Below are 12,815 nucleotides of genomic sequence, written 5' to 3'. Positions count from 1 at the left end.
TAAAGAAAACATTCTGCAATTGTTCGCATAAAAGTCGACTGGATAAATTGTGCTTAAATCTGCATCATAACCACGCTGCGCTAATTTGTTAAAAACTGTTGCATTCAAGTTAACTGTGCAAACCTACCACCACAAATAGAATTCAATTCTGTGGGAAACACTGAACACTGTTGATGTTTAAGCTGACAGAGTTGAAAAGCGCTCCCAAAACCTCTATATGTAATGTATAACAACCACATATTTATAAGCTAATGAAGTTAAAAGAAGCCATGTGACAAGTGTTATTGTATTTTCCGGACTATAAGTCGCTCCGGAGTATAAGTCGCATCAGTCAAAAAATGCTTCATGAAGAGGAAAAAAACATATCGCACTTATTTAGAAATTAATTTCACAAAATCCAACACCAAGAACAGACATTTAATCTGGAAAGGCAAGTTATTCAACTACACAATAGCACACAGAACAACAGGCTGAATAGGTGTCCAGTAGGTATGTTAATGTAGCACAGTTGTTCAGCTTTACTATTTAGCCAGCTTGATGTTGGTTAGCTTGATAACAAGGAAATTAAAATGTCAGTTCCTGGTTGCACAGTTTGTTGTGATGTCTCCTTTCTGCCAGATGTGGAATATTAACGATGACTAGATGTTTGTTTGCTTACCCTCTTTTGAACTGCTGTTGTCCTTTGCTGTGTAATTTGTTAGCTAGATGCGAGCGATTAGCGAAATGTTAGTGGTTGGCTGTGTTGAACATGTGAAGTGCCTGGGAAGTTGAATAGGCTAAATTAACATAACAAGCCAGCCAGTCACAAGCCTAGAGCGCTCTCTTGCGGCTGTAGAAACGGAAATTCTCTAGGAGCAGATTAAAAGGGTCCATATCAATATACTAGTTTGATATTGTGTACACTTACATTGTGTAATGTAAAGGAAATGTCAAATTGAATTTCATATTGTGACTGTTACCTGAACAGGATAGTGACCTCACAGAGGAGGCACTTGCATGGCTGGCAAAGACAGGAGAGCCCAATATTGTGAGAAAAGTTAAAAAGCTGGGCCCTCGATATATTCGCTATGAAGTCCTGAGGTTCGTCTTTGGAAAATGTAAGACAAACCTTGCTGAACTTTTTAGCCATATAATACCTCATATTGCAGAATTGTAACTTGAACTGTATTGTTGCTAACTCTCTACCTTGTGTTTTAAATTGTATCTTCAATAGTTTCCCCTCTTACAACTGCAGCAGTGGCGGGTCAAAGTGTTCTTTTGAAGTTGAAAGAAGAAATTTCTATAGAGCCAGAGAGTTGGTCAAAAGAGGTAAAGTTGTTCACCAAATTATGTATAATTTTCTAACAGAATTGTATTTGTATAGCCTACTGAATTACTTTATGATCAGTCTATGTACGACACTCCAGTAACCAGGGCAGACTAAAGTAGATTCAACCGTCTGAAAGTCTTTAAGTCTAACTTAAAGACTTTCATTTTCTCCCAAGCTTTTAATCTACCTTAATACCCCACCCCACCCCCCACCCCCCACACACACACACACACACACACACTCACACACTCACACTCTCTTTATTCTTTATTTTATTTTTGACCAATTTGTTTATTATTTCAATTATTTATTTATTTCTCCCCCATGTTATGTTATTATTGTTGTTGTACCGTTGTCATTGTTTTATGTTTGTTTGTAAGCACTTTGGTTCAACTCAGTTGTTTTTAAATGTGCTATAGAAATAAAGTTGACTTGACTTGACAACCACAGGTGGCACTGTGGTAACTCTGTATAAAACATTGATAGTGCATTTTGCCCATGATCAGAGTGGAAAATAAAAAAGAAAGATTTGCATAAGACCGGTCAAATTGGTGTTTTTAAAAAGAAGGGATCATGGAGAATAAAGAAAAAAATATAAAACAAATCTTTTTGTATATTCCCACAAGGTGTTTGGGTGCTCTGAATGAGAACCAAAATGATTTTTCAGACTTGTGAGGTCTGCTGCTCAGACCCTGAAGGAATTTATTTTCTGTCCATTGATTTTTGTGAGTGTTTCTACTTATCTCAATAAGGAAAATAAATCAAGAGCCTATGTTGAGTACAAATACGTCTTCTGAAGGCCTAAACAGAGCCCAGCCAAAACTTCCAATACAATTTTGTATGACCATGCCAAGATCATCCAGACCAAACGTGACGATTTTGCTACATACTATTCCTATTTATGTACCAGCATGCAAAATTTGAGCCTCCTACATGGTTTAGTTCTTGCGCTATGGGCTTGTGAAAGTATTGATCTTACATAAAAGTAATTTTACAGTGTGTCTCCTGGGTAACATAGGTACACCTGGTAATTTTTTCAGAAATTTTTGAGACCTAAGTGCGTGGGCCCTGGTTGAATTTTTTACATTTTTTAAACTGTTTTTGTTGAACCACTGTTTCACCTGTAGTCTTCTGGTGATAACATTGGTCTTAAACTCAACAGAAAAGCGAGGACCTGAAAAACAAAGGCAATGACCAGTATCGGAAAAACAATTTTCGCCTGGCTCTGAGGTGGTACTCCAAAGCTATCAAGCATCAGTAAGTAATAGGTGGTGACTAAATTGATGTTTTCCCCTGTAAGATATGGCACTAATGTCTAATGTGTAAATGTTAATATGAAGATGCTCTTGGCTCTTGCATCTGGTAGGGTATAATGTCTTTGGTGGCAATTATTATTGACATGGTTGCTTCATTCATGAATTTCTGCTTTTATTTCCACAGTCCAGGTAATCATGTGCTCTATGGAAATAGAGCCATTTGCTTTATTCGCATCGGAAAATATCTGTAAGTGTTTCTCTTTCAGTTTCATGTTGATATAGGCCTATATGCGGTTTGTATTTGATTGTAATGGCCTATACCTTCACCACTTTCAGAAAAGCGATGGGAGATGGGAAACGTGCCATGGTACTAAAACCAGACTGGGCAAAGGTAAGCATTCTCATAAAAGTTGTATTTCAGAATGTATTAAAGGATTACAACTATTTTCCTCTTATTTTAAGTTACTTTTGGTTCATTTGATGGAAGACCAATTTGTATTAGGGCTTTTCTGCACAGGCACAATCTACATAAAAGATACATTTTCTGGTGGAGTTACAACTTATCCAGTCAACATGAATGTTACAAGTGTTATCAATGTGGACATCAAGTTATTTGTAGGATTGAAGTTATGTAATTGGCTGGTTGTTTATAAACAACCAAATTGTCATGGCTAACTTTAGGATCAAAATAATCTTCAATTTTTTACATTTATGATCAGGCAATTAAATTAACCCTTGTGTTGTCTTAACAAGAGAAAAACCCCAATGGACTGAAATGGCAGCAGCAGAGCATAAGGCAACCATAATGAACAATGTTTTATATAGTTGCTAAGTGATGTAAATTGCTAATTTCTATACAGTGGAAACAAATGTCCTGCTTATATAAAGAATCTCACTGCTTTAATTGGTCAGAATGTCTGTAGGATACATGAAGCTGACATTGATGATGGGGAAACGTGCCATGGTACTAAAACCAGACCAATTTCCAAAATCATCTTTTGGAAATTCGTCTTAATGCCTTAGTAAAACAATGAGGAAAAATCCAACTTTTAAGGACACCAATTGTCTTTGTGAAAAAAATGAATAATGTATCGTAAATAAATAAATGTTCTTAAAATACAGGAGGCATAAGTATATGAACCCCTATGTTTAATTCTCATAGAGGCAGGCAGATTGAGCTCAATGCAAATCAAACCAGCTAATAGGCTAACTGAAATAAAATCATGCCAATATCTAGGTATGGTGAAGGGTATATAATGATGTGGGGCCATTTTAATTCCAAAGGCCAAGGGAACTTTATCAGGATGCATAGTATCCTGGATCCATGAAATATCTGGCCTTTAAAAATAAAAATCTGCCTGCCTCTATGGGAATTTAACATAGGGGTTCACATACTTATGCCTCATGTAACATTTATTTATTTACGATACATTATTAATTCACAAAGAAAATTGGTGTCCTTAAAGGTTGGATTTTTCCTCATTCTTTTTCATTTTTAAATTTCCAAAAGATCATTTTTTATTCTTTTTTTTAGTCAACTTTAGCATGGGTTCACATACTTTTCTTGCCACTGTATTTATCATCCAAGGCAACATTTTTGTAAACTCATCTATTAATGTTGTATTTGATAGGGTCACTACCGCTTCTGTGAGGCATTATTCCTTTTGGAACAGCGCAAGAAGGCTCTGGAAGCCAATGAGTTGGCACATACTCTTTGCCAGTCTGATGAGGAGGGCATGAAAGAACTTGAGCGACAGAGAGCCAAGTTCTTACTGGACATGGAAGACAGCAAAGGTCTCACACACACACACGCACACACACACACACACACACTGTAGCGGTATAGCGGCCTTTAGAAGGAAAACATATTTTTGGGTGTTGGGCGCCAGACACTTACAAAAAGTGTCACAGAAAGAAATAGCATAAAAAGACCACTACCTCTACCATATTTAACACAGCAGCTAGAAGGGACTAGGCTAATGCTAAACCTGTACAGCTAGTTCAGGTAAATCTCAGGAAAAGCAATAGAGACAGAGTAAATCATATACCAAGTGTATTAACAAAAAGCTTTAATCATCAGCAGGGGAATACTGACAAGACCCATATGAAAAGAAATAAGGTAATTGTGAAGCAGAACTCCATCACTGGGATAACTCAATTTAATAAAAATAAAATAATAATAATGAAAAGAAGTCAAACAATTGAGTCCGCAATCAATACGATTCCCACAAAACCCCAGGCTCATGTTCATAAGCAGTACCCACACAACTCACATTCATCACATAATACGTTTCAAAGTTAGATAGTGATAGTTAGTTAGTGACTGATTCGTCAGTCACCGGGAAGATAATTTCAGTCAGTATGTAGCATCAGACCCTGAGAAAACGTCCAGTGAAATAAAGCCTATGTAGGCCTATAGTATCTGAATCCCCGAGAAAACGTTACGATATTGAAGAATCTATTTATAGTCTCTCAATTCCCGAGCAAACGTTCCAGTGTAGAAAAGCCTATGTATAGTATCTGAATCCCCGAGAAAACGTTACGGTCTGTATCTTCAGTCACAGACTACGACAAGGATACAGAAACGTCGACCACAAAACAGGCTGATTAAACAGCGTGTGTGCAGCAATTAGTCACCTGAGAGAGAGAGCCAGTTCGCAGAGCAACACCCCCAGTCCACAAGTGCTTCGGTAGCCAAGTTCCACGTTATAATCCGTTTGGACACCAGTCATCCCAAGTTTACGAGCCTCTGAGCCGCTACTATTAGTGAGTCGTCCTAGTCAGCCAATGACGTTTACTCAATCAGGCTAATAATCAATAGGGACAAGAAAAGTTTAAGATTCAAGTAGCAAAAATATCACGTTTATAAAAGAGAGAATATGAGAGATATCAGCTTAAGTTTAGAAAACTGTTTAAGCCTACTCTTGCATAGTAAAGGATAGAGATAACTTACTATTAAAGAGAAATGGGTAAAGGCTGTTAAAGAAAATGGGCGTGCATGGTGAAGGCTCCATGACATACGCCACAACACACACACACACACACACACACTCTCTGGGTTCAGTATAATAGGACACCTTCTAGATATAGTAACCACATAATCATGTAACCACTGAATTAATTACATTTACATCACTTGGCAAAATGAGAGAATGTGTTTATTTAGTCCAGTCAATTGTCTGAATGACTACACACTTACAGTAGCAGCTGCTATTGATGAACAATGTTTGTGAACCATTGGTTGTGGTGGTTGTTATAGTTACCATTCAAAAGTCTCCAGAGCATTGATATGGAAAGGTTATTAAACCTTTTTTTTTTTTTTTTAACCAGAACTACTTCATAGGTGTCCTGATATACAGAATAGCCCCCTGAGAGCCAATTTGAAAAATAGAAATTCTTGTCTCCTGGGTATATGCATATAAGCATATAATAAAATAATCATATTAAAGGCACACTATGCAGGTTTAGGTATTTTTGGCCACTGTAGATGTTTCACAATTCTTGCAAGATTTGTTGGGCCGCCGTTCTTGAAGTTGCATGGCTGGTTTTCTCGGTAGCAACTCACTACTATGTCTATGCTGTATAACTATGCTAGTCGAAAGATTCGCCGATTACAAGTTCATTTACCATCAAATTAGCAATATCTATAGCGAACATGTTGATTTATTTTCCTGTGTAGATGAAGAAAAGCCAGAAAGACCTAAGAGGACTGGAATGATGAAAACCTCAAATAAAAGGTTGGTTCTCTGCAAAGCTTGAAGCAGAATAAGCAGACACTTTGGCCTTGTGCTAAGTTTATCCTCATTAAAATGTGTTTGAAAATACAGGTCTCACAGTGCTACATACACAGAGCAGCATTGTGATGCAGAGCCCAGATGTGAACCTGAACAAATGAATGATGAATTGACCAAAGAAAAAGAGGTAACGTACTGTGGTCCAAGTTGTAAAATTTGATTCTTATTGCGGATGACTTCAATCAAGGACACTGTAATTTGAAATCTACTATTCAATATGTTATTACTTAAAAAGTTGATCACAAAACAAATGTTATTACTATTACTATAGCTAGATATGGCTGCACGTGTGCCAGCGTGCCAGCGTGCGGGGGGGGGGGCGGAGCATTGTCCATAAAAAAAAAAAAAATAATTCATTAAAATTTACATAAGAGAAATTTACATGGCGCAAAATAAATATTTAAAGATGTAGTAAGACGCTGATAAGGTAAATATAGCAGTCAAATTTGTTTTCAAAATATACGTCATTCATACAGTTTAGTGAGAAAATAATGGAAAGAAAGTGTTGTAGCCTTTCTCTTTTGAGCCCCCCCTAAGAACTAAAGAAAAACAAAATAAAAAAATCCCTAAATTGACAGGATTTTCTAAGCCTGCTGAATCCAGTAGACGGACAAATCAAGAAACAAGGGACATTAACAATAATGATGATACCGATAGCGCCACAGATAACATGCTATCTGGAGCTGCAGCTAGCTCTGGGGAGGGACCATCTCTTCAAACCCCTGTAAGAACAACAGTATGTGCCACTGCCACCACCGTCAACCACAACAGTCAATGACAACTTTAGCCATGATGGTCCTCCAACCACTACGTCGTCCTGTAACCTCTTGAATCTACCCACTGTTTCTGAAGGGACTCCACGACCCGAATATTCAAGCTCTACCATTAAAGGAAAAATCTGGCGAGTTTTCACATAGATCTCCGCTTCCAGTAGCAGCAACTGGAATCCATGCATTTCCACAGAATTATTTTTGGAATCTGATCCCTTATCTACCTGTTCATTCATACTTGTCGCTCGACTTATCGTGACTAAATTCAAGATGGCGGCGAACGGTAAACTTCCTGAAAGTACTGTCTGTATAAATCGTCTTGTAAATAAACTACCAGTGCTTTTTCAAAGTTCTCAATGTCTCGTTTTAAATGTCAGGGCCCTCGGAAGTCTACCAATGAAGTGTGGAGCTACTTTGAGCCTTGTAAATGGTGTAAAACAGTGATATTTGCATGGCTAGCCCGAGGCACACCCATTGAAAACCTATTGGTATCTGGTTTTAACCCCTTGATTGAATGGGTACCATGCGCTGCATACACTCGCAATTTAGTTGGGATCAACAGTGTCAACAGCTGCTTTGAGACTCTTTTTTTCTTCAATTTTGCTTCCAAATCCACACCTCGTTGGTAGACGATTACAGCTGGTTTGGAGCCTAATGAAAACCAAAGGATAGAGACTCTTAAAAGTCTCTCTGATACTAGATGCACACCCACTAGTAACAAAAGCACTTCACCAAAACTATGTGAACATTCAGGAGTCGCTATTAGAACAGTGTGAAGCTAAGACACTCAACTCAAAGATGGAACAATTAGAAAATGTTTTCTTGTTTAACCTATGGAACAACCTATAGAACAACATACAATACATACATCAAACGTTTTCACAGAACTAGTGCTGCTCTGCAGGCAGTGGAACTGGATTTATGCAATGCTGTCAACTAGGTTAGCTCATTGAGGGGTTATGTGGTCAGCCTTCAGGATGATTTTGGGAAATTTCAGTAGTGCAAAAAACAAGTCTCCAACTGTCTCTCAAAAGCAGACACACAGAGGCACAGAAAAAGAAAAACACAAGCAGATGAATCAACAGAACCAGACTATGAGCGATCAGGCTGAGACATTTAGAACAACAGTGTTTATTGCTATAATTTATCGCCTTGTTGCAGAACTGGAGTGGAGATATCACTCCTACAAAAACATTCAGCAAACCTGTGGATCATCCATGCCCTTGCAAGATCTTTGTGACAAAACTGCACATTTCCAGGAAAAATATGCTGGTGATCTTGGCAGATTTTGTGGAGGAGTGCAATTCAGAGAGTTTGTTAAGGAAACCCATAATGACCAGGACACCTCTGCAAGGTCTTGAGAGGAAGGAAACTGCAGTCAGTGTTTCCAAATGTTGACATTGCGCTGTGGAGAGCGCTCTTTTTACGAAACTGGGACTGGTTAAAAATAGACTGTGATCCACTACGGGCCAAAGCAGATTGAATCCCCTGTCTATGATATCCCTTGAAAGTGATATACTGTGGGAATCAGGTTTTTCAAGTCTTATCAATGACTTCTCTGGAAGAAGAAGCATGGAAGAAGGACTTACAACGAAGATACAATATTCATGATTGCTGTTGCATTATTAGTGTTGATTGGGGCAGCCGTGGCCTACTGGTTAGCGTTTCGGACTTGTAACCGGAGGTTGCCGGTTCGAACCCCAGGATTAGTGTGTGCTTCACTGCGCCAGGATTAGTGTGTGCTTCACCTCACTGTGTGTTCACTGTGTGCCGAGTGTGTTTCACTAATTCATGAATTGGGATAAATGCAGAGACCTAATTTCCCTCACGGGATCAAAAGAGTATATATACTTATACTATACTTATTATTATGGTCTTCTGCTGTAGCATATCAAATGGCATTTGTTTTATTACAGAAGCTAGGCTATATGTTGGTTTAATTAGTTGTCTTTCACAAGGATTTTGTGGAGTACTTGGGAGGTTCAGTTGTGAGAGAGATGGAACTAATGACTGGCCTTTGGCCATAGAAACCATCCATTTATAACTAGTAATGGCAGTTTGTCCTGCAAGTTGAAAAATGAGTTGATATGTGGTGAAAAGTAGATCTACAAACAAGACAGTTTTAGCGATTAAAACGACAAATGAGCACAATGCAAGTGGCAACAGTGGTATAAGTGGGATAATGGACTCTGCTGCGTTTGGTTCACAGAAAGTAATGCACTTACGAGGTGCATTACGAGTACCAACTCGAATGTGCATTACTTTCTGTAAACCGACTTACCCACGAGTCATCAGTAATTTCAGATATATATAGGAGAGTGAGCCAATCAACAAACAAGCCTATTTAACATTACACAACATGACTCACGGTAATGCCTAGTTGTCTGGCGCCAATCTCAAGCGTGCTGCATGTTGTACTGAGGATCTCTAACGGCCTTCCTTTATGGTACCACATGTGCTGCCAGTAGTTTGAATGCCCGACCACAGAACGAAAGCAACAAAAACAAAACCTCCAACAAAACAGCCTGCGCACAAAAAAAACAGCATCACCAACAATGCAGCCTTCGTGAGGATTTCACTGTGGTTGTGAGGCAGGCATGTTTCTTCATCTGTGTTTCTTTGAATTAGGCCCACAACACCTCCAGAAGGCTCAACCTTAGTGTCTGGCATCCCAGACTCACTCCCGTCCACACTCATAATGGGTTCTCTATCAACAAATTCTTTTGTCATTCCTCTTCGTTGCTGTCACCATTTATGATCCGATCAGCAACATAGCCATACAAACCCTTTATGCAGGCCCCCAGAAATGGCAACACATTCTTCCTCTTTGTTGCTGTGGTCGCTAATGATCCAATCAGCCACATAACCAGACAAACCCTTGATTTGGGCACCCATAAATAGTGACAAATTTCAGAAAATGTTCAATCAATCCTCTTTGTTGTTTTGACTGTGTATGATTCTGTCAGCAACAAAGCCAGACAAAAAGCAAGCCCCTTAATTCTATTTATTTCTATTTAAGTTACTCTGTGAAGTCTAAGAATCTAAGAATTTCCTTACTGTTATTAATATGACATCTCTATCAAGTATGTGGTGATAAACTTTTTACTGTATAATTACTACTGTCGAGAACATTCCTACTCCAACTTGATTGTTCGTCACGCTGACTTCATTAGACCCCCAAGACTGACAACAGTGTTTCTGAGAATGTTGTTTACTTCTTGTCTTATGTCTTGTTTATGTACCGAATTAGGAAGGACAGGACCTGATGAGCAGTGAAGGCTATCCTGGTAGTATGATTTTTTCCCCAACTTTCAGTCCATTATGGGAATTAATTAAAGCATAGTAATGAAGGGGATCAAAAATCTGACGGATCAGATTTGTCACTCGGGAAATATTTTATGTGTACGGTTAGTCCCGTCTCCACCTAATGTCATAACTTTTTCAAAGGCAATCGGTGTACTACTCTTTCATTATTGGTGTATGTCTGGTTCTAGCATAGCATACAAAACAACAAAGCATACAAATACCCTGTTGAACTGGTTATACTTGATCATTTCATTAACTAAAGGGTGTGTTATGTGTGCTTTGTGTTTCGCTCTTGCCATGTTGATTTCATAGATGAATCTGACAGTGGGATACACAGTAAAGGTTGCGAAGAGACCAAAGAAACGAAAAGGTAATTTTCTACATTAAAATTTTGTTAATATCACAGTTGTTAAAGGAAAGGATTAGTTGTGTCTTTATATCAGATCTATCAAAACAGTTCATGGCATAGTGAAACTACTAATGGGAGATCTATGGGCAAGGACCCTGTTGCTAGATTTTGCACACACATAGGGTACTATTTTTCTTGCTTGTGAATTTCTCTTTGATTATTATTATTATTGTTGTTGTTGTTTTAATATGTTTTCCGGGCATGAAGAATAAACACTATGTTATGCCCAACCATTATTGCTGAAGAACTACTTTGGTGGAAAAGTGTCGGTTTAATTTTGATAAATTATTGCATTTTTAATAATAATAACACAATGCATCTATATAGCGCTTTACAAGTTACCCAAAGCTCTTTACAGTGAAGGGGGAACCTCACTAACCACCACCAATGTGTATCACCCACCTGGGTCATTATGCGCATAACGCTCACCACACACCAACTTGAGGTGGAGAGGGAGGGGATGATTGAATGAGACAATTGCACTGGGGGATGATTAGGGGGCCAGATTGAATAAGCCATGTTGGGGAATTGAGTGTGTTTACTTGCCATGTATATATTAAATGTTTTAGAAAGGCAGTAATCAGGTTTTAGAACAGTTAATAGTAAAAGTCAAAGGTACATTTATTTATATAGCACATTATCATACATAATCGTCATTCCATGCGCTCAACAAAAAAATAAAATGGAAATAGACAAAATATAAAAGAAGAAATAAGGGGTCTGATTTGGTTCCCTGTCATATTTCCGTTTGTTACTTTTTAGAGACTGTTATATCTTGATTCTTCTGTTAAATGAAGATTGTCTCCTAATCCCCCTGTAGGTTTTAGTGATACTGCTCTGGTCAATTCCAATATATATCTATATAGGCCCTTTTCTCAAAATTATATTTTTATCATATTCTGTGCCACAAATCTGCACTTCAATAACACTTATACCAAACACCACACTTTTATTCCTATGTACATTCTAAAAGTTTTTACTGAAGGGTTTGTTGATATCATTCATAGTCTGATTTAGATTATATTCTAAAACAGTTCTGACTATAGTATTTCCTGATCCATGGAATGATAAAGCTGACTATGCAGTGTTTAGATTTCTGTTTTGGAAATATATGCAAAACATTTGAATAGGTAATGCCAATTTTCAAACATGATATTTCAGAAAACTTGACATGACAGGTTTCAATAAACCCGGACAGGTTCATGGTGATATGTTAGGTACAAATGGTTAAAACTAGATGTACCGCAGAGCGGTACAAAATATGACCGCCGCCCAGTCCAGCACATTTTTTCCACAAAAATAAATCACGCTGAAAGGCCTATAGGATTCTAACTGTCTCACTAAATTGCATTATCCACACTCAATTCTCACTGGTATCTGCTAGACAACAAGTACCAAAACATGATTAGTTCATAGATTTCACATGTAAAATTCATTTTATACAACTCCACCTCCATCTTGCCTGTTCATAATTCTGAGAAATTCTTGAATTGTGTGCATGTGTGCATGTACATGTTTATGTTGTGTGTGTGTGTGTGTGTGTGTGTGTGCGTGCTTGTGTGTTTGCCTGCGTATGTGCCTGTGCATGCATGCGTACATATGTCTACTGTGTGAGTATGTGCCAGACGTATGATTACTGTGAATGTATGTGTGTGCATGTGTATCTGTTTGTGCACATGTGTGCACATGAAATGGGTTAACATGACCCCTGGAGGCAAACATACAGAAAAAAATGGTCATCCTAGGCCCTACAGTTCTCAAGATATTCACAGAGAACTGTGTGTGCCCTACCCTCCTTTCGGGGGGTCCAGTCCAGTGGGGGGGCTACAGATCAAAACGAAAAACGACGGTTTCATGCTATCCATGTGGGGTTACATGCCCACCAAGTTTTGTGTACCCCGGTTTTTCAGTGTCCCGGGAATCCTAAATTCCTAAATGTACTAAATGTACACACAAATTATTTTATTGTAA

The 12,815-nt window shown here is 38.2% G+C and overlaps 1 protein-coding gene across 1 annotated transcript in view; it reads left to right on the top strand.

The window, feature by feature from the left end:
• ttc3 (tetratricopeptide repeat domain 3) overlaps positions 1-12,815 on the top strand; it is a 38,896-nt gene that overhangs the window by 8,734 nt on the left and 17,347 nt on the right. The window contains exons 7-16 of the mRNA XM_042091993.1: positions 968-1,097; positions 1,214-1,308; positions 2,472-2,566; positions 2,750-2,812; positions 2,902-2,956; positions 4,197-4,359; positions 6,245-6,302; positions 6,393-6,486; positions 10,380-10,416; positions 10,748-10,805. Coding sequence (XP_041947927.1) covers positions 968-1,097; positions 1,214-1,308; positions 2,472-2,566; positions 2,750-2,812; positions 2,902-2,956; positions 4,197-4,359; positions 6,245-6,302; positions 6,393-6,486; positions 10,380-10,416; positions 10,748-10,805 — 848 coding nt within the window. The remainder of the gene's footprint in view (positions 1-967; positions 1,098-1,213; positions 1,309-2,471; positions 2,567-2,749; positions 2,813-2,901; positions 2,957-4,196; positions 4,360-6,244; positions 6,303-6,392; positions 6,487-10,379; positions 10,417-10,747; positions 10,806-12,815) is intronic.

This window comes from Alosa sapidissima, chromosome 5, assembly GCF_018492685.1.
Source record: "Alosa sapidissima isolate fAloSap1 chromosome 5, fAloSap1.pri, whole genome shotgun sequence".
NCBI lineage: Eukaryota > Metazoa > Chordata > Actinopteri > Clupeiformes > Clupeidae > Alosa > Alosa sapidissima.
This window is presented reverse-complemented; position numbering and strand designations above follow the sequence as displayed.